At 38.8% G+C, this 23,197-nt stretch overlaps 2 protein-coding genes and 1 pseudogene across 2 annotated transcripts in view; 1 reads left to right on the top strand and 2 right to left on the bottom strand.

Moving 5' to 3' along the window:
• FOXK2 (forkhead box K2) overlaps positions 1-23,197 on the top strand; it is a 153,199-nt gene that overhangs the window by 33,167 nt on the left and 96,835 nt on the right. The window lies entirely within an intron of this gene.
• LOC138152636 (coatomer subunit zeta-1 pseudogene) lies at positions 4,416-10,349 on the bottom strand (annotated as a pseudogene).
• Positions 19,215-19,721, bottom strand: LOC138152311 (small ribosomal subunit protein uS8-like). The gene has a single exon (XM_069076007.1). It carries the CDS (start codon positions 19,704-19,706, stop codon positions 19,230-19,232), a length of 477 nt encoding a protein of 158 aa, XP_068932108.1. The 5' UTR covers positions 19,707-19,721; the 3' UTR covers positions 19,215-19,229.

Raw genomic sequence — 23,197 nt, 5'->3', positions numbered from 1 at the left:
GAGCTGCAGAACCCACAAAATGACACAAAGAAGCTTACCTCCTGCTGAGGACAGCAAATCCAACAGCACAGCGCTCTGGGAGCTCAGCCCAGCCGATGGCCAGAGGGACTCCAGATCAGCAGCAGCTGTGGCCGTTTCCAGATTTATCAACACATAGATGCGAAGGACAAAGTGAGAGGTCAGTGCAGTCTGGACTTTGGGACCCAGTAAGTAGGAGTGTGTGGCTTTTGCCCTCCGGAGAGAGAAACTGCTGAGACGCTGGCACAGCCAGCCAGCTCCACGTGGCAGCTTCAGCTCCTGGCCTGCAGAGTGTAGGGGGACCAAGCACCAGTCTGAGGGGTAATCGCTTTTGCTTTAACCTTCTTGGATCTGGATTGCAGTCTAGGGTGGAGGTCCTGGGGTATGTCCAGCTTGCCAGAGCATGTGGAGACCTCAGATAGGGCACCCACCTAATACCTCCGGCAGCTGAGAAAACCCCAGCGTTTGGGACAAAAACTCCCCTGTCTGGTGGCAGAGTCCTACTGTGACAAAAAGCCCAGGGGTCAAGTGACTGAGGGGCAACATGACCAGGCAAAGGAAACAAAGCAGACAGAAGATTCCAACATTACACTCCTATTTTGGGGACAAGAAGGAGCAAAGCATGGAACAGGAGGAAGACAGTGAAATCAGAACTCCTGCAACAAAAGCTTCAAAGGAAAATACAAGTTGGTTACAGGCCACAGAGGACCTTAAGAAGCAGATAAGAGAAGTGGAGGAAAAATTGGGAAGAGAAATGAGAACAATGCAAGAAAATTATGAAATGAGAGTCAATAGCCTGACTGAGGAAAATAATACCTTAAAAAACAGACTGACTCAAATGGCAAAAGAGGCTCAAAAAGGCAATGAGGAGAAGAATGCCTTTAAAAGCCAAATTTGCCATAGGGAAAAAGAGTCTCAAAAGCTCACTGAGAAGAATCATTGCTTCAGAATTAGATTGGAGCAAATGGCTAATGACTTTATGAGAAATCAAGATGCTGTTAAACAGATCCAAACAAGTTAAACAATAGAAAGCAATGTGAAATATCTCATGGGAAAAACCGCTGACCTGGAAAATAGATCCAGGAAAGAGAATTTAAAAATTATTGGACTACCTGAAAGCCATGACCAAAGTAAGAACCTAGAAATCATCCTCCAGGAAGTTCTCAAAGAAAACTGCCCTGATGTTTTAGTACCAGAGGGCAAAATAGAGGTTGAAAGAATCCACCGATCACCTCCTCAAAAAGATCCCAAAAAGAAAACTCCTAGGAATATTATAGCCAGGTTCCGGAATTCCCAGATTAAGGAGAGAATATTACAAGCAGCCAGGAAGAAACAATTTGAATATTGTGGAAACACAATCAGGATAACCCAGGATCTGGCAGCTTCTACACTGAGGGATAGAAGGGCTTGGAATATGATATTCCAGAGGTCCAAGGAGCTAGGATTAAAACCAAGAGTCACCTACCCAGCAAAACTGAGTATCATGTTTCAGGGGAAAATATGGTCATTCAGTGGAATAGATGACTTTCAAGCATTCTTGCTGAAAAAACCAGAGTTGAATAGAAAATTTGACATTCAGATATAAGAAGCATGAGAAGGTAAACAGGGAAAAGAAATCATAAGGAACTTATCAAAGTTGAAGTATTAACATTCTACATAGAAAAACAATAATTGTAACTTATGAAACTTTTCTCAGTAGTTGAAGGGATTAGAAATATATATGTATGTCTATATATGAGGGTATATAGGCATATGAATAAATATGTGAATGTATGTATATATGTTTACAGGTATAATAGACAGAGGGTGCAGGACCAATTTAACAGGAAGGAATGATACCTAAAAGGTGAAATTAAGATGTGAGAGGAATATAATGAGAGGAGATGGGGAGAGACAGATTGGGGTAAAATATGTCATACAGGGAAAATGGTTACAATGGAGGGGAAGAATAGGAAGGCAAAAGGGAATTGGTCAACCTTATTCCCATTGAATTTGGCTTGAGGAAGGAATGAAATACACACTAAATAGGGGAGAGTAGGGGGGAAAGGGGATGAGAGAGGGGATGGTGGAAGGGAGGGCAGGCTGGAGGGGAAGGAAGTTGGAAGCACCCACTTTTAAAAAGAGATGGGATCAAAGTAGAGAATAGAACAAGTGGGAGATGGGCTAGGAGGGAGGGAAATATAGTCAGTCTTTTACAATATATCTACTATGTTATTGTTTTGCATTAGCCACACATGTACAACCTATACTGAACTGCTTATCTTCCAGTAAGGGTGGGTGACAAGGAAGGAAGGGAATGAATATGGAATTGAAAGTTCTAAAATCAAATATTTAAATATATATGTATATATATGTGTGTGTATATGTGTGTATATATACATATATATATATATATACTATTATTAATACCATCTTACATGTAATTGGGAAATAAGATATACAGGCACTGGAAAAGTTGAAAGGGGTGTGGGAGGAAATATGGGAGAGAGCAGATATGCATGTATACCTGTAGGACTGCTGTTTTGCGGGCGGTGAGTAGGGGAAAAACAGGGAGAAAATTTGTAACTCAAAATCTGGCGGAAACGAATGATGTAAATCAGAAGTTAATAAAGCATTAAAAAAAAAACCCCACTGACTTGGAAAATAGATCCAGGAGAGATAATTTAAAAATTATTGAACTACCTGAAAGCCATGATCAAAGGAAGAACCTAGAAATTATCCTTCAAGAAATTCTCAAGGAAAATTGCCCTGATGTTTTAGAACCAGAGGGCAAAACAGAGGTTGAAAGAATCCATCATTCACCTCTTGAAAAAGATCCCCAAAAGAAAACTCCTAGGAATATTATATCCAGGTTCTGGAATTCCCAGATCAAGGAGAAAATATTACAAGCAACCAGGAAGAAACAATTTGAATATTGTGGAAACACAATCAGGATAACCCAGGATCTGGCAGCTTCTATACTGAGGGATCGAAGTGCTTGGAATATGATATTCTGGAGGGCAAAGGAGCTGGGATTAAAACCCATAATCAACTTCCCTCTGGTTTATCAGAGGGTTTCCTGTTGATCAAGGGAACCTTGATCATTTTTTCCTTTTTCCTATTGACTGACTTGTATTTTCATATTTGAAGATGTTGTGCCTTCTTACTGTTAGAATCCAGATCTCTTTGGGATTTTGCTTGACTTTGTTTTTCATGTGTATTTGAGGTTCTGGGAAAGCTTGTTTCATTTTGTTGAGGGGAGGGGTATATGCATGTGTTTTTAAAAAGCACAATTCCCATTCTCATGTCCTCAAGGCTAATCTTCTATGCAAACATTCCAGTAAACTGCATTGTCTAACAAAAAAAATTTACAATCAATCAATAAAAGTTTTTAAATTGGGAAAAAAAAAACCCAAGAATCACCTACCCAGCAAAACTGAGTATCATGTTTCAGAGGAAAATATGGTCATTCAGTGGAATAGAGGACTTTCAAGCATTCTTGATGAAAAAACCAGAGTTGAATAGAAAATCTGACATTCAGATACAAGAAGCAAGAGAAGCATGAGAAGGTAAACAGGGGAAAGAAATCATAAGGAACTTATCAAAGTTGAACTATTAATATTCTTTACATGGAAAAAAGATCATTGTAATTGATGAAACTTTTCTCAGTATGAGAATAGTTGAAGGGAATAGAAATGTATATGTTTATATATATATATACACATACATATACATGTGTGTGTCTATACATACAGACATATATGTCTATATAGGAGCGTATGTGGGCATATGACTACATATGTGAATGTGTGTATATATGTGTACAGGTATACATAGATATAGGACACAGGACCAATTTAATAGGAAGGGATGATACTTAAAAGGTGAAATTAAGAAGTGAGAGAGGAATATAATGAGGATATGGGGAGAGACAGAATGGGGTAAACTATCTCATATAGAACAGGCAAGGGAAAATGGTTACAATGGAGGGGAAGAACAGGAAGGCAGAAAAGTATGGGTAAACCTTATTCTCATTGAATTTGGCTGAGGGAGGGAATGATATACACACTAAATAGGCTATCTCACTCTCCAGGAGAGTGGGGGGGAAGGGGATTAGAGGGGGGATAATGGAAGGGGGGGGCAGGCTTGCAGGGAGGGAAGTTGGAAGCACCTGCTTTTGAAAAGGGACAGGATCAAAGTAGAAAATAGAGCAAGTGGAAGGTGGGATAGGAGGGATAGAAATATAGTTAGTCTTTTATAATATATCCACTATGGAACTGTTTTGCATAGCTATACATGTACACCCTATACTGAAATGCTTATCTTCCCACTAAGGGTAGGTGACAAGGGATGAAGGGAATGAATCTGGAATTCAAAGTTTTAAAATCAAATGTTTACTATATATATGCATACATATATATACATATATATATATTTGTATACACATATACTAGTACTAATATTATTTTACGTTAAACTGGGAAATAAGATATACAGGCACTGGGGCATAAAGATCCACCATGCCCTACTGGAAAGTTGGAGGGGGTATGGGAGAGGGCAGATTGGAGAAAGGGATATCTAGTGGCGTCACTATTTTGAGGTGGTGGGTAGGGGAGAAAATCTGTAACTCAAAATCTTGTGGAAATGAATGATGTAAACTAGAAGTTAATAAACATTTGATAAAAAAAAAAAGCAGATCTAAGAACCTGTGTTGGCAGCCACCCTGGATATGTCAGTGTGCTTGCTGCTACAGCACCCTTCCTTATCCATTATAATGATACATAGGTACTGTGCTTCTTGTACTGTCCCTAAAGTGTCCATTTGTATTGGCAGGCATATGTGTCCCTATGATCACTGTGACTATCCCAATCTTGTACTTAAATTTCCATAGCTGTTTTGTACGTGCATTTTTTTCATGGTGGTGTGTTGGGGGAGGTCCATAGTTTAAAGCCTTATGCCACTGGGGAGGGGAAGAGGGAAAGGTATATTTTACCTAAAAGGGAGGATCTAACTAGCTGCCAGTTTTGGTGTCATAGGGTGTGACAGGCCATATGGAGCAGCAAGAGATCATCTACCAAACCATTCTGTTTTTTAAGAATTTTACCACTCCCTTACAGATCTTCATAAGTGAACCAACTTTAATAGGAACTCATCTTTTGGGGACCAGGTATGTACAGGTAGGTGGGTACCTTAGCCACCTAAAAAAGAACAAAGGACAGTCTGCATCTCTGCCTCTAACTGATTTAACTGACTTTGCAAAAGTCTCCAGCAAGTCCTTTAAACCAAGGAAACTGTGACTTGCAAGGATTTGGCAGCGTATTGCATCACACTTCAAATAGCCATTGTTCCAATGATGCAGTAGGATGTTGTTTAAACTTTTCTTGAACTCCCCAAATTGCTTAGTGGTAAAAGCCTGTTTACTCTCTCACACCCTCTCTGGAGGAGGGGGAAAACAGTAGTATAGGATAAGTCTGAAGCTTTCTTAATATCGTTAATGGTTTCCACTTCTCATCCACTTTCCTACTACATTCTTCTTTTCTCTTACACTCAGATTTCTAGCAGGACCTTGTAAAGCCACGCACAAGCAGCTTTCTAGAAGAATGCTACTGTGAACAGCTTTTAAGGTTCTGATTACACAGTATAGTGAACACTATTCCAAAGCAAAACATTCACAGAGAATCAAGGTACAGCATTCACAATGTTACAGCTTATCACAGAAAATCAAAATACAGCATTCACAATGACTTATCACTAAAATGGCCATATAGTTTTCACCAAAGTGGTCACAATAGTTTTCAGCAAAGTACAATCATTTAGTAACTCAATCATTCAATCATCCTTAAGGAGGCTTGCCTCCTTAAGAGTTACAGCATACAGTAGCCAAAGTTCTCCTCATGGGTCACACTAAGTTGCAAGTCAGTCACTTTTCAATCATCAGTCACTACTCAGTCATTAGTCACTATTCAGTAACCTCTTAAGGGGTAGCGGAAAATGCATAGGCCATCCACCCCTTGGTCACAAGTAAATCACAATCTTCTCAGTCAGTTCACAATATCCAAGTAAAGTCTTCTGTCAGTTTGACTCAATGCCGGCTCTTAGTTTCCTCTTCCATGGTCCCAGCTCCAATTGGCACCTGGATTCAAAGGTAAGCAGTTGTAAGTTTCTTGTCCAGCTCCTTGTCCAGTTCTTCATCCAGTTCCCATTCCATATTGAAGCTCACAGTGTCCAGTCCACCTCAAGTCCTTCACAGTTCCTATTTCTGGTAAGTCAAAGCTTAACAGAGCCACAAATAATATTCATACACATTGCCGGCACCATCATCAATTCACTATCTGCCTGTGAAATCAACTCAGACCCATCAACAAGTTCTGAGAACTCAACACAAATCATCAACATAGAAATCAACACAGACCCACAAACAAGGTCCATGAGGTCAGCACGAATCATCAGTGAAGTCCCAGGACCTCCAAAACCCTCCTCCATGACTTCTGTAAACATACACCCAGAAAATCCTCTTTCAGGGCTTCCAGTACAGGGCTTCTGTACAAAGTATCACAAACAGGGGCGGCTAGGTGGCACAGGAGTGTCCTGGAGTCAGGAGGACCTGAATTCAAATCTGGCCTCAGACACTTAACACAAAAACTAGCTGTGTGACCTTGGGCAAGTCACTTAACCCCAATTGCCCTCTAAAAAAAGGCAAAAAACAACAACAACCAAAAAAAAAAAAACAAAGTACCACAAACAAACATCAACAGACAGTAGACAAACAGTTCTGAGATACCACAAGTATTCCCCTTGACTCTGCCACTACAAGAGTCTTCTTTTCAGCTCCTGCTGTCTCTAGCCCTGGGGTTCTCCTCATATAGTCATTAGCTCCTCCCTAGGAGTTCACAAGTTCTAGGTTTCACAAGTTGTGGAGTTCACATGTTCTGTTTCTTTTTTTTTTTTTTCCAGGGAAAATAGATGCTTTATTCTCAGTCTTGGGCGGCTGCTCTCTCCATTTCCCATGAGCCTGCCCCTGTGCCCATCTCTTCTTTTCTGCTCAAGATGTAGCAAATTGTGGGTGGGCAGGAGTGAATGCTTCAGACTTAGGACAATGGCACAAAAGGGAAAGGAGGTCTGTTTCTTAAGGGGAGCTGATGAGCAAGGTCACATCAAAGGGTGGTAGTGGTCGATCTTCTCCCTTCCCAGGGAACCTCAGAGCTCACTGATTTAACTAGAGGTGATTATATTTGACAGAAGCTTCACAGTTGGAGAACAAAGCTCCAAACTAGCCCCCTCTGGCAACCCCAAAGAGAAACTTCACCTTACCCCAAGCTGAGCAGCAAGGGCAATCCTAACTTTTTCTCACTGCCTTTGTGCCCCCACCCGCCACCCCAAAAGAATCCTATATCCTGCTTCCCAGCAGACCTGAGGAAATGACAGAAAGATGCGGAAAGGGTTAAGATCAATCAGAGGGCTATAACATGTATCTCCAATGTGTAGGGCCACGATGGGGTCTGAAGGAATCCAGAGGATGAGAGACATAAATCTAGCCCCCGCCCAAATTCTAAGCAGAAAAACCTCCTTCCAGAGACTAGTGTCTGAGTTTTCTCATTCAGGAGACTGGCTCTGTTCCAGAACTGGGGAACATGGTGTACAAGACCTCATTTGTGGAGAGTAGAAATTTACTGGAGATTGACAAGGGGACAGAGACTCCCCAGATGCAGTCTCTCCCAGGCCATAGAACAGTTTGGGCCTATAAATTAGGCCAAGAATTGGGGTTAGAGTTACAGTGAATAACTGAGGAAAAGCAGTATCCATCTCTACTGCCACCCTCCTCTCCCAACCCCTATCCTATCCCAGTTAAAGGATTTTCAGCAGCTGCCTTGCCTGCCTCTCTCTCTCTAAACTGCTTTTCTCCTTTCTCTAGAAGGCTGGGTGTGGTAACAAGGAATAAGAGGAAATACATGAGAGACTGATAAAATCTGGGGTCCTCTGGACAGAACTATTCCTCTTCCCCCTGTCCCAGGGCACATGCAGGTTGAGACCAGAAAAGGAAAACAGAATATTCTTCCTAAAGCTTTGATCTGGGGGCACTATCATAGGTCCCCTGTTTTGTTCCCAGCTCTGCTAGGGTCTGGGTCACTTCCAGAAACATCACTGCTTGACTGGTAGGAGAGATGAGGAAGCTGGAAAGGACATGAGCCCTCTCTTTGTTCAATCCTAGTTTTTGGTCTTCAGGATAATTTTGGGAAGAGGAGAGAAGGCAAAGAAAAGTGGTGAGAAGAAAAAAGGCCCTTAGTCCCCTGAAGTGGCCCTGAGACCATCAGTGCAGTGCAAGAGGGATGGGGGGACGGGGGGAATCACAGTAGACAGATGGCTTGGGGAGGGATTATGGGGAGCAAGGGGTGGTAATTGAGTCTTCACCGAAGCAGCGACCACTTGATCTGTTCCTTTGCTGACTGCAATACCTGAGACACAGTCTGTTCTTGTAAGGGGGACATCTTCACCCTGTAATGCTACTTTGTGCACCACCTGCTTGGGGTCACTCTAGAATTACCCCTCCATCTACGATCTCATCTACAGCCAGGAAGAGGCCTTCCATGTTCTCTAGCAATGCTCACTACTCAACATTCTTCCTCAGCATCTGGCTCAAAGAGTCAAAGAGGCAGTTCAGAACGGCCATTAGCATCAGCTCGTTTTTATAGGAGCTGCTAATCACTTAGAAGTAGAAGTCGATGCTGTCTTTGTACACCACAGTCAGGTCTTCCAAGAGGGCGATCTCACTGTCAATCTGGTGGGTCTTGTTGAAAATGTTCTTCTCAAAAGCCTTCTGCTCCTTGACGCTGGGGTAGGTGTCGTCATAGTACTTGGCAAAGAGCTGCTGTCTATCATTGTCCAGGATCAGGATGGCTTTGACTGTGTACAGAGAAGGTTCCAGGATCAATGCCTCCATTTTGCCCCGCAGTGGTGCTGACTACCACATGTTCTGTTTTTTAACAGACTGAAACAAGGTGTTAATTCAATAGCTGAAATAAGGTGTGAACTACTTCTATGCTTGCTATTACCGACCTCAGGGTCAAAGACCATAATTTATGGTCTTTTCTGTAACCTGTCATCCCAGTTTCCATCCACATTACCTCTTTAACATACTCTGTTATTGTTATGGTGGAATTAGGGAGGAGTGAGTTAACTCTTTAAAACCTCATACTACCAACTGGATTGTTGTAAGCAAGGAAGTTGTGGTGCAGACCTGGGGTAGTTTGGCTTAACTTTTCTCCCCAGGTGGATTGCTTTGGGACCCAGCTTTTGGGTCCTTAGGGTAAAAAAAGAATAAAAAAGTAGTTTTTAATACTTTGGCAGAGAGCTCCTAAGATCCCAGAGAACCTCCTTCCCTTTTATCTCCTTGTTAGGGTCCTTGTTTGTTTTTATCTTAGGGATATTTGAATATATTTTGCATAAATGGATGGAATTCTCAGGCTCTGTGTAATTCATTGTACCTGCAAATTATTAAATCCATCAGCAGCCTCTCCATATTCAAGGCATAATCCTTAAAAACTAAGAACGATCTTGGTATACACCATTTATTTTCATTTTTCTTGTGCTGGGGATCCAGGACCATTAACAGTAATCAGATAATACTGGCCTTGACATTCTTCTTATCTTCTATGTCACCTACCATGCTTGTCCCATTGAGTGACTGAGCAGTTAGAAGGTGATAGACTTTCATATGGCATCACCTAATCACCCCAAACTCTCTTTTTTTCGTATCTCCTTCTTGCAGTTCAGTAAAGGAAAGAAATCACAAACTCATCTTAATTCAGTCATGCTGACAAATGTCAAATGTTTTGGGCTAGGCTTGACTTAGGCCAATCTGATGATTCAGATTCTGAATTGGAATGAAAGCAGATGCTGATTTCCAAGAAAAGAAATTTATATAATGTTAGAATGGGAAGCATACTTAACAAGGATACAACCCTGGTTCATATAATCTTCTCCCTTTGTCACTATATAAAAATATGTCTGGTCAGCAAATGATATTGACTCACAGGATAGTGAGACATCCATCAAGTCTAAAGGGTCCTGGCTCTTTTTATACCTTACATTGCCAGGAGGTTGTATCAACTGCTTGATCTCTAGTCCTCTGTTCCAACCAAATCTCAGAGACAACCTTTCAGGAAAAAACTAGCCTAGCTTACAAGGCAGGGATGCTAGTAGAAATTACACCTTTCAGGGCAGCTAGGTGGCCTAGTAAAAAGAGCACCAGCCCCAAGTTTAAATCCGGACTCAGACACTTGACACACGTATTAGCTGTGTGACCTTGGGCAAGTCACTTAACCCCAATTACCCTGCCTCCCCTCTCCCCCGCCAAAGGGAAAAAAAAAAGAAATTGCACCTTTAATAGATTGAAAGAATCTATGTGCTTAGTGGTAATGATTCAATGTTGCTACTTAGCTACCAAATGATTGTTCATCCCTTTATAAAAGGAGAATGAAATGCTACAGTGTTAAAAACCTTTTATTTTTTGTACTTACATTTCAGTTAGTGTTTAATGATATTTTTTATACAGTATCCTCTACTTTTCTAATGTCTTAAAATTCAGATTGTATTGTATGTCTAGTAACAAAGTTTTTAATAGGGAAATTATCTTATGGAAACCTTTCCTCTGCATTAGCAGAGGTTATTATAGTACATATTTTAGCAGGTATGGAATTCACTTGCACATAATACTATACTAGACAAATATAGCATTGTTTCTGATGCTGGAAGAGGAAATAGAGTGTAAATTCCTTTTGGCATTAACATATTTTCATAATTTTGATTTTATTTCCCAAATTAGGGCAGAAGTTTAGAAGACAAGAAAGAATTGAGAGGGAAGAGATAAATAATCAGATGGACAGAAATTAAGTAATTAGAAATATATAGAATGAGACTAAGTGCTAAGTTTGTACATGATGGAAGAATACATTTTAAAAGAAAGTTCTAGTGTGCGTTTGATTTGGAATTGGTAAGACTATAAATGGTCCTAACACAGATTCCTTTATCATACTTTACTTATTTTCATCTTACTTAGGAGTTTTGTTTGGTGCTATTACCTGAATGAAGTCATAAAATATTTTCATATTCCAATATTTTTCCAAGGATCAGCCTCTATCTAGTATAGGTAGTAACAAAAACCTATCACATTTACAAACCTCTCCCTTTATAAAATTCTTATCTGGTTGGCCAATAAAGATGCCATTAATGATATTTCAGGTCTTTTTGGAGAGTGAGATATTCAAACAAGCTCCTGTTCACTACCTACCTCCTGTGGGAGAGTTTTTGTGTTTTTTGCATGTGGCTATTAAGTGATACTACTATAAGTCACCTACCAGATGTAGGTCACTATCCTATCACAGCAATATTATAGCACTTCATAGATAGAATTTTAGAGGTAGAAGAGATCTAAGAGATCACATAGTCCAAGCCCTTTAGGAAATTAGACATTGATTTGCTTGTTGGACCTAATAGGAGCATCATGGCATAGTGGATGAGACCATAGGCCTTGTAGTCAGGAAGATCTGGGTTCAAGTCTTGCCTCTAACAAATATTGTCTCTGACCCTGGACAAGTCATTTGCTCTCTCAGTACTCCCAGGCAACTCTCTAAGACTACTACTGATTTCAGAGAAGGTACTAATTTGTCAAGGGAATTTCTTTATTGAGAGTTTCTTATACCAAATCTCAGATCAGTCAGTCATTAGCGTTTCTTAAGTCCCCACTTTGTTCCATGCACTATGCTATGCTCTAGGGATACACAGAAAGGCAGAAGAGTTCCTGTTCTACAGGAGGACACAGTTTAAAGGGGGAGGCAGTAGAAAAACCATGTATAAACAAGCTATATACAGGATAGGATCAGAAAAGACCGCGTATAGAAGATAGGCTGGAACTTGAAGGAAGCCAGAGAAGGTAGGCAATAGAATTAAAGAGAGGGAGAATTCCAGGCATGGGAGACATTGAGTGAAATGCAGAATTGGTAGTTGAGTGTCTTGTATAAGGAATAGAAGGAGGCCACTGTCATTGGATCATAAGGGTACATGGGGGGAGTAAGGTAGAAGACTGGAAAGGTAGGAGGGGTCCGGGTTGTGATGGGCTTTATTTTATATTTGATCCTGGAGGTGATAGGGAGCCAGTAGAGTTTATTGAATAGGAGGTATGACATGATCAGATCTGCATTTTGGGAAGTTTAATTTGACAGTTGAGTGGAGGATGGAGTAGAAAGAGACTTGAATTAGAAATACATCAGGTTATTGTAATAGTCTAGATATGAACTGATGAGAGTCTGCACTGAGGTGGTAGTGTCAGAGGAAAGAAGAGGACATATACAAAAGATGTAAAAGTAATTTGATAAGATTTGACAACAGATAGAATATGGGTGGTGGGGAGAGGAGAGGAAAGTGAGGAATGAAATAGGGAAATTCAGAAGTGAGAAGGGTTTGGAGAGGAAAGATAGTAAATTCAGTTTTAGATATGTTGATTTTAAAATATCTACAGTGCATCCAGTTTGAAATGTCTGTTAGTTGGAGACGTGAATTTGAAGATTAGGTGATAGGGCTGGATAAGTAAATCTGAGAATCATCTACACTGAGATTATAATTGAACCCATGAGGGCTGATGAGATTACCAAATGAAATACTGGAAATGAAGCAGAGAAGAAAGGCCCAGGACAGAGCTGTGTGGGACCTAGTTTATGGGCAAGAGCGGGATAAAGATTCAGCGAAACAAACTGAGAAGGATTAGTCAAACAGGTAGGTGACAAATCAGGATAGAGAAGTGACGTACAGAGGTTGAATCTATATACTTAAAGAGAAAAACCATAGATTATAGAGATCATTTCATGTAAAATTTTTCTTTTCATAGAGGGATAGGTACATGTATATGCAGATTTTACTTGGCATTTGTTAATTTCAAAATTTTTTTAAAAAGGGATACAGAAGGTATCAATAAAATTAGAGTAACATTTTAAAACACAGGCAGCCCTTGTAATCTGTAGACATTATTTTTTATTCGGTTCAACAAACACAAATTAAAATTCTTATTAGACCCTCAAAGAGATAAAAGAAAGAGGAAAAGAACCCACATGTACAAAAATGTAGTAGCTCTTTTTGTAGTGGCAGATAACTGTAAACTAAGGGAGTCCACATCAGTTGGGGAATGGCTGAGCAAATTATGGTATATGAATGTAATAGAATTACTATAAGGGTTGGTTTCAGAGAAACCTGAAGAGACTTATGAACTTGTACAGAGTGCAATGAGCAGAACCAGGAGATCAATTTATGTAGTAACAATACTATAAAGGACAACTTTGAGAGATTGAAGAACTCTGATGAGAACAGTAACCAATCATTTTTCAAAGATGAAGCTTGCTATGAAGGTGACCATAAGATACAGAATAAGACATGGAATTTCACACATAGTGTGAAAATTTGTTTTGTTTGATTAGGTACAATCCTGGACTTCTCCTTCAATATCCTGATGCTGCACTGTGGAGCTATCCTCATCCTGACCTTTGATTCCTCTTTACAGAATCTTTTTTGGGGAGGTGATAGCCCCAATAAGCTCCACTTGGATGTTGAAGATTGTGCTGGTCTCAGGCCTATGGACAGTGTGACATAGTAGGTAGAATAGTGCATTTGGAGTAAGGAATGTTTAGGTTTGAACCCACCTCAGACATTTAATCTTTTGGGGGCCTCAGTTTTCTTCATTTGTTAGATGGATTTAGTGGTCTCTAAGATATCTTCCAGAACCAAATCTGTGATTCTGTGATCCTTTGATCTTACAAGATTCCTGGAAAATATTCCCAGCTACTTGTTTCTTGCTATGTTTCTCTGTCCTCTGAGGAGTACACAGGTTAGTACTTTTCTCTCTCTGCGTTCACCTATGAGAGCAGGCTCTCTTACCCCCTTGGATAGGAAACTTGAAATGGGAGGAAAAAACGACATCTTTATTTTCACTAACCTTTCATATCTTTTGTGATACATATATATGTGTGCGTACATATATATATATACACATACATGTACACATATATAATGCATTCAAAAACATTATTCTGAGTGTTTTTGGTCTTGGCTTTAACTTGGTTTACTGGCTTCCCTGGTATAGCCCCTGTCCTAGCCTCTGCCATCTTCTTGTCTGTCTACTGAATTTTGTTCTGGCTTCTCTCTCCTGGCCCCTTTTCAGTACTTGCAATCCCATTTATCATGGCTTTCCCTTATCCAGAGCCTGGAGGTTTTAGACATATTTACCTGATGTAATGCTCACTCTCTGGTAGTCTTTTTGGGTAGTTTTGACCTAACTAGAGGATCTTACTTCTGTTTCTCTTAGGGTTTCTTTATTATTGTGTTGGAGTCCTCTTTAGATAACTGTTTGGGAATGTGTGAGAGAACCGAACTCTATAACCTTTCTTGTTGCCATCACAAGTCTCCAGTTGTTTCTTTTCCACTCATCTATTCTTCGGTGTTTTTTAAAACCAGTACCTAATACTTGTTTTGTTGTTGTTGGGTTTTTTTTTAATGATTACTGCTTTGTAGAATAATTAGACATCTGTGTTATTTTTTTCTTCATTTATACTTTTTTTCTCCTGTCTTCCCTGGCTTAGCATAAAATATCACCTTTTGCAAGAAGCCTTTTCCAGTCATCCTTAATGTTAGTGCCTTCTCTCTGAGATTATTTCCAATTTATTTGCATATGCTTGTTTGTATATATATTTCCATGTTATTTGCATGTTGTGAACTCCTTGAGGACCCGGATTGTTTTATCTTTATTTGTATCTAAGCTAGTGCCTAGCACAGCATCTATCTAGCACATAGTAGATTTGTAATAATTGCTTGTTGACTTGATTATTTCTCTTCAGATTCTAGACCTTTTGTTCCTCTAAATCCATTTTGTTATTCTGTCTAGTTCCATAAGAGGAGTTCTTGATTGATTTCAAGGGGTCTGTAAACTAATATGGAAAAAAATACCTTTATTTTCACTAACTTTTGATTTTCTTTGTAATCCTGTATATTTTATGCATTTAGAAACATTATTCTGAGAAGGGATCCATAGGCTTCACCAGACTTCCAAAGGTCCTGATGACACCAAAAAAAGTTAAGGATCTCTTTTCTTTCAAATATTCCTGGGGTAATTTGATTAGTAAAGCATTGTCTGTAAATCAGTTTAGATTATTATATTTGCCCAACACAGCCATGAGCACTGAATATCCCTCCATTCATTTAAATTATTCTTTATTTCTTTAAAGAGATTTTTATAATTGTATTTCTACAAGTATTTACTTGCTTTACCTATTAAATTGTGCAGAGTTGAGCTGGGAATATTAGTATATTTCCATGTGAATATAAACTCCACAAAGACGTAATCTTACTAGTTTCCCTAAGTTCTTGAAGGCTATGCAGTTGGACTGTGAGTTTTGGCAAGTTTTACTGTGTTAGAAAAGCAGTTGGTTCTCTTGACACACTATGTTGTTAGTGTTCCAACCTAGCTAAAAATCAAGAAGCTTATTATTAATAGGCTTGTCTCTAAATGATTGGTTATTTGGCCATGGTACATTGCAAAAAAGAGAATTTTAAAATGACATTCATTCCTGTGGCTGCCTTCTATGGTCATGGTTGTGAAGTGAAAGATATGGAGGCAGAATCACAGTTTGTAAATAGTCTTAAACATCAACTACTCCAAATTAAGAGTTGTTTTCTCTTGTACAATTAATTGCCATTCACTTAGAAGAAATGAATCATATCAATATCATTTTTTTTCATTTAATAGAGCTGTTGAAAATAAAGGAAAGCAGGAACTAAATAGAAAGTTTCCTTACAGGTTCTTGCAGAAACTAATGCTGGAGTTGGCTTAATTGTGTTTTCAAAGGTAATAATACACAGTCATTTCATGGGATACCTGGTAATTTCATCTTGTTTTGCTGATGATGAACATAAGCAAAATGGCCACCACAAAGATAATTGAAACTTTTGTACCAGCACTTGTTGTAGAGGATGAAGAAGTAGAGGAATTCTTTGAGATACTTAAAATTCTTGAAACCAAATCAGAATTATGCTTTGATATTCAGTGACTTCTGCATGAAGATAGACACAAGAGAGAATGGCAAAAAAAAAAGTTTAGGAAAATATGTTTTAGGTTTGACAAATAGAAGACACCAAAGACATGTAAATTAATTAGGAGATATGTTTATGTAGTATAAGTACTTTCTAACAGAAAGAAGACAGAATGTCCTGGAGTAGAGCACATCAGATGCCTTTAATATTTTTCTTTTTTAGCATTTCCAAAACTATATCAAATAATAGTGAGGACAGTGGGCATCCTTGCTTCACTGCTGTATTTATTAGAAAAGATTAAAGTGTATCCCCATTGCATACAGTGTTTGCTTTTGGTTTTAGATAGTTGTTTTTATAATATTAAAAAATGGTCTCTCTATGCCTATACTTTGTAGGGTTTTTAACATAAAAGTATGTTTTGCTTTGATAGAGGCTTTTTTACATCTGTTGAGATAAACATGTGGTTTTGGATGTTTTGGTTTTTAATACAATTAATTATGTTTGTTGTTTTCCTAATGTTGAGCCATCCTTGTATCCCTGTTATAAGTCCAACTTGATCTTAATGAATGATTTCTTGGATAAATTGTTTCAATCTGATAAAATTGTGTTTAAAATTGAGCCAATGTTCATTGATAATACTGGCCTAAGTTTTCTTTCTGTATTTTATCTTTCTCTGGCTTAGGTATGAGGACTGTATTTGTCACATAAAGGATTCTCATAGGGTAATTACTTTCTGAATTCTTAAGAATAATTTATGGAGTATAGATACTAACTTATTTAAAAGATGGATAGAATTCTTCTGTGAATCCATTAGGTCCAAGGGTTTTACTTTGTTTTTTTTCTCCATGGTAGTTCCTTTATAGCTAGATTTGTTTCCTATTCTAGGATTGTGTTATTTAAGATTTCTATCTGGTCTTTTTATACTTTGGCTATTTTATGTGTTTTTTTTTAATATCATCCCTTCCTATTCAATTGATCCTGTGCTCCCTATGGATACCTGCACACATATATATACACACTTACATTCATATTCATATGAAATACAATTACAAATTACAAAATTCATATTCACATTCATATGCACATATACCCTCATATATATATGTATATATATATATATGTAGGTATACACATATACATCTATATTCCCTTCAACTATCCTCATATTGAGAAAAGTCCCATAAGCTACAATTATCACTTTTCCATATAGGAATGCAAATAGTTCAATTTTGATAATTTCCTTATGATTTCTCTTCTATGTTCACCTTCTCATGCTTCTCTTGCTTCTTGTATTTGAATGTCAGATTTTCTATTCAACTCTGGTTTTTTTCATCAAGAATGCTTGAAAGTCCTCTATTTCATTGAATGACCATATTTTCCCCACTGAAACATTATACCCAGTTTTTCTGGGTAGGTGATTCTTGGTTTTAATCCTAGCTCTTTTGACCTCTGGAATACCATATTCCAAGCCCTTTGATCACTCAGTGTAGAAGCTGCCAGATCCTGGGTTATCCTGATTGTGTTTCCACAATATTCAAATTGTTTCTTCTTGGCTGCTTGTAATATTTTCTCCTTGATCTGGGAACTCCAGAAACTGGCTATAACATTCCTAGGAGTTTTCTTTTTCGGATCTTTTTCAGGAGGTGAATGGTGAATTCTTTCAACCTCTATTTTGCCCTCTGGTTCTAAAATATCAAGGCAATTTTCCCTGAGAATTTCTTGAAGGATGATTTCTAGGTTCTTTTATTGATCATGGCTTTTAGGTAGTCCAGTAATTTTAGCAGCTGCCGGAGCTATTAGTTGGGTGCCTTCTCTGAAGCCTCCACAAGTTTTGGCACCTGGTCACACACCCCAGGACCTCTACCCAAGACAGCAATCCAGATCCCAGCAGGTTAAAACAAGAGCAATTACCCTCAGAATGGTCGCTTGGTCTGGTCCCCCTATGATCTACAGGTCAGGAGCTCTGAAGCAGCCATGTACAAGCGGCTGCAGGGCCACAGCGCCTCCTATTGCTTCTCAACCAGAATTCCACACTGACCTTTTACTTTGTCTTTGGCATTTATGGGTTGATAATTTTGGAAACCACCTTAGCTGCTGGTGGTCCACTCTTGTGAAGTCTACTCCAGCCACTGCTGGTTGGGCCACCCTGTGACTAAAACCACTGGCTCATGTGGGGCTGGGCTGCCTTTAGCGGGAGACTTCTTTCTCTCTGTCACTTTATAGCTTCTGTAGCTCTGAAGTTTATTTAGAGTCATATTTTAAAAGTATTTGAGGTGGTTATAGGGGGAGCTCATGGAGTTTTCCTGCTTCTACACTTCCATTTTGCCTCCACCCCCCTATTTTATGTTTTTAAAGGTATTTCTCTATTTCTTTTGTTTTCTCAGTTTTGTTAACATATAACTGCATCTTAACTTCTTTTTTAATTGCTTTATTAACTTCTAAATTACATCATTCATTTCTGCCTATTTTGAGTTACAAATTTTCTCCCCATTTTTCTCCTACCCACCGTCCCAAAATAGCAGTCCCACAGGATATCCCCTCCTCCAATCTACTCTCTCCCATATCTTCTCCCACACCCCCTTCGACTTTTCCAGTTGGGCATGGTGGATCTCTATGCCCCAGTGCCTGTATAACTTATTTCCCAATTACATGTAAAAGAGTACTAATATATATATATTTTAACATTTAATTTTAAAACTTTGAATTCCAGATTCATTCCCTTCCTCCCTTGCCACCCACCCTTACTGGGAAGATAAGCAATTCAGTATAGGTTGTACATGTGTAGCTGATGCAAAACATTAACAGAAGTAGATATATTGTAAAAGACTGACTATATTTCCCTTCCTCCTATCCCACCTCCCACTTATTCTATTCTCTACTTTGATCCTGTCCCTTTTCAAAAGTGGGTGCTTCTAACTTCCCTCCCCCCAGCCTGCCCTCCCTTCCATCATCCTCCGTCTCATCCCCTCCCCCCTCTATTCTCCTTTAGGGTGAGATACCCTATTTAGTGTGTATGTCATTCCCTCCCTCAGCCAAATTCAGTGAGAATAAGGTTAACCCATTCCCTTTTGCCTTCCTATTCTTCCCCTCCATTGTAACCATTTTCCCTTGCCTCTTCTATATGAGATAGTTTATCCCATTCTGTCTCTCCCGATCTCCTCTCATTATATTCCTCTCTCACCTCTTGATTTCACCTTTTTTTTTTTTTGTCCATTGGAGCATTTTATTTGTATGTATGTTTTACATCCTTTGAAAAAGAATCTCAGGATTTTTCCTCCTGTGTGTTTTCGTCTTGCTTCCTCATGGTCCATGATGCCAGCTGAGGTTGTAAGCACAATAAACCCAAACTGACGGGATGGTAGCAGATTATTCTGCCATTTTTCCAGATCTTTCAATTGAACATCAAATCTGGGGCTGATTACACCACACTTGTTTAATCGGCCGGTGAGATTCACAACAATTTTTCCTGCTCTGTGATCATCAATGATCTCAAATTCGCCAATGTAACCATGCTTCATCATCACAGTTAAGAAACGGACAATTACTTTAGAGCACGGCCTAATGAGAACCTGGCGTTTTCCTCGCTTTTCTGCATTGTTGATGCTTTTGAGAGCATCTGCCAGGACATTAATGCACACCATGGTGGCAGCACTGCAAGATGGTGGAAAAAAAAAACTTGATTTCACCTTTTAAGTATAATCCCTTCCTATTACATTTGTCTCGTGCCCTCTATCTATGTATATCTGTAAACATATATACACACATTTACATGTATTCATACGCCCATACACCCTCCTATATAGACACACATGTGTGTGTGTTTTTATTTCTGTTCCCTTCAACTATTTTCATACTGAGAAATGTTTCATCAGTTACAATTATCATTTTTCCATGTAGGAATGTTAATAGTTCCACTTTGATAAGTTCCTTATGATTTCTTTTTCCTGTTTACCTTCTCATGCTTCTCTTGATTCTTATATCTGAATGTCAAATTTTCTATTCAACTCTGGTTTTTTCAGCAAGAATGCTTGAAAGTCATCTATTCCACTGAATTACCATATTTTCCCCTGAAACATGATACTCATTTTTGCTGAGTAGGTGATTCTTGGTTTTAATCCTAGCTCCTTTGCGTCTGGAATATCATATTCCAAGCCCTTCGATCCCTCAGTGTAGAAGCTGCCAGATCCTGGGTTATCCTGATTGTGTTTCCACAATATTCAAATTGTTTCTTCCTGGCTGCTTGTAATATTCTCTACTTGATCTGGGAATTTCGCAACCTGGCTATAATATTCCTAGGAGTTTTCTTTTTGGGATCTTTTTCAGGGGGTGATTGGTGGATTCTTTCAAGCTCTATGTTGCCCTCTGGTTCTAAAGCATCAGGGCAGTTTTCCTTGAGAATTTCTTGGAGGATGATTTGTAGGTTCTTCCTTTGATCATGGCTTTCAGGTAGTCCAATAATTTTTATATTCTCTCTCCTGGTTCTATTTTCCAGGTCAGTGGTTTTACCAGTGAGATATTTCACATTGCCTTCTATTCTTTAATTTGTTTGGATCTGTTTAACAGCATCTTGATTTCTGATAAAGTCATTAGCTTCCATTTGCTCCAATCTAATTCTGAAGCAATGATAATCCTCAGTGAGCTTTTGAGATTCTTTTTCCATCTGGCAAGTTTGGCTTTTTAAGGCATTCTTCTCCTCATTGCCTTTTTGAGCCTCTTTTGCCATTTGAGTTAGTCTGTTTTTTAAGATGTTATTTTCCTCAGTCAGACTGTTGACTCTCATTTCATAATTTTCTTGCATAGTTCTCATTTCTCTTCCCAATTTTTCCTCCACTTCTCTTATCTGCTTCTTAAAGTCCTCTATGGCCTGTAACCAACTCGTATTTTTCTTGGAAGCTTTTGGTGCAGGAGTTCTGACTTCACTTTCTTCCTCCTGGTCAATGCTTTGATCCTTTTTCCCCCCCAAAATAGGAGTCTAATGTTGGATTGCTCTGCTTGGTTTGTTTCCTTTTCCTGTCATGTTGCCACTCAGTCACTTGATCATTGGGCTTTTTGCCACAGTAGGACTCTGCCACCAGAAAGGGAAGCTTTGTACCAAATGCTGCGTTTTTCTCAGCTGCTTCAGACATTAGTTGGGTCCCCTCTGTGAAGTTTCCACACACCCTGGCAAGCTGGTCACACACACCAGGACCTCCACCCTAGACCGCAATCCAGAACCAAGCAGGTTAAAGCAATAGCAATTACCCCTCAGACTGGTTGCTTGGTCCCCCTACACTCTGCAGGCCGGGAGCTGAAGCTGCCACATGGTGGTGACTGCGCCACAGACCTCAGCGGCTTTTCACCCTGGGGGCAAATTCCAACGCACTCCCAACTACTGAGTCCCCCCCGAAAGTCCACACTGCATTGACCTCTCACTTTGTCCTTCGCATCTATGTGTTGATAATTCTGGACTGCCAAAGCTGCTGGTGATCTGGATTCCCTCTAGTTGGTGATTGGTCAGACCTGCCCTGGGGCTAAAACCTCCGGTTGCCTGGGGCTGGGTTTGGCGCCCAGAGTGCTGTGCTGGCCAATTCCTGTTGGCCTGCCTGGCTGTCCTTAGCTGGAGGTTAGTTTCTCTGTGTCATTTTGTGGGTTCTGTAGCTCCAAAGTTTATTCAGAGTCTCCTTTTACATGAATTGGAGGGGGTGGGAGCTGGAGCTGCACGGAGGTCCTGTTTCTAACCCTGCCATCTTGACTGCCTCCTGATTCTTAAGTTCTGATTGTTTTATTTCTTCTGGTTTTGCTGTGAATTCATTTTACTCATTTGCTGTTTTATTGCTTTTTTTTTTTTTTTTTTGCTCTTTGATCAGTGGCTAAGGATTTATCAATTTCGTTAATCTCTTCAAAGAACCAGCTTTTAAATTTTTTTTATGATTTCTCTGCTATTTTTTTTTAGTGTCCAGTTTATTTCCCCTCTAGTTTTTAATGTCTCATCTTACATTTAATTGCTGGCTTTCTTCTTTTTAAAAATGTATATTTAGTTCACTAATCCTCTCTTTTTCTGTTTCATCAATGTATGTTTATAAGGATATGATGTTGCCCTGAAGACTGCTTTAGCTGTATTCCAAATATTTTGATATATTGTTTCATTATTATCATTTACTTGTACATAGTTCTTAGTTGTTTCTATGATTTGTTCTTTGATCCATTAATTATTTAGTATTTCATTTTTTAGTCTGGTGTTTGTATTTTTTTTGTTTGTAGTCCCAGAACTCCTTTCCATTTTTATTGCATTGTGGTCTATAAAGAATATATGAACCATTTCTGCCTTTTTACATTTGTATGCAATATGTCTGTGCCCTAAACAGTTTTCATAAAAGTTCCATGTGATGTCGAGAAATAATGTGTTTTTTTGACTGTCTTGTTTAGAAGACACCATCTTTTAATTCTATTTTTTCCAACAATTTGTACAGTTCCATATTTTCCTGTTTGTTTATCTTTCTTTTAGACTCATCCAAAACTGAGAGAGGAATATTGAAGTCACTATTGTATTACTATCTGTGCCTTCTTATAGACATGTTTCCCTTATGAATTTGGATATTGAAGCATTTGTAGTGTGTAACTCTATTGCTGATAGTTGTTTGTTGTCTGTGTCCTTTCAGCATAATATAGTTTCCTTGTTTATCCTTTTTTTTTTGTTTGTTTTTGTTTTGTCAGATAGCGTGATTACAATTCCTGCTTTTTGGGATTCCCTTGATGCATAGTAGATATTTTTTCATCTCCCAAGTTTTATTTTGTGGATATATGTTTTTAAATGTGTTTCTTGTAAACAATAGATTATAGGTTTTTGTTTCTTATCCAATTTGTTGCTCTTTTTTATTTTATTGTATTATTTAATCCATTCGCATTTAAAGTTCTGTTTGTTAGTTTGATATTTTCTTTCATCTGTTTTTAACGTTTTTCCCAAGTTATGATTTTTTCCCTTTTTAAAAAAAATAAACAGTATTATGTTCCTTCCATTACTTAGCCTTATAACCTTTTTAAGGTGGTCCTTCTGATTCATTCCTCTCTTTTGTTACCCCTTTCCCTTTAGGGTTTTGCTTATTAGTTTCTTTTTTTGTTCTGCTTTTATATGGTTATATAATTCCCCTCTTCA

This window comes from Petaurus breviceps, unplaced genomic scaffold (assembly GCF_028583685.1).
Source record: "Petaurus breviceps papuanus isolate PSGF00001 unplaced genomic scaffold, PetGlider_PUasm1.0 90925, whole genome shotgun sequence".
Taxonomy (NCBI): domain Eukaryota; kingdom Metazoa; phylum Chordata; class Mammalia; order Diprotodontia; family Petauridae; genus Petaurus; species Petaurus breviceps.
The sequence above is the reverse complement of the archived record's forward strand: the minus strand, read 5'-3'. Positions and strand labels throughout refer to the sequence as shown.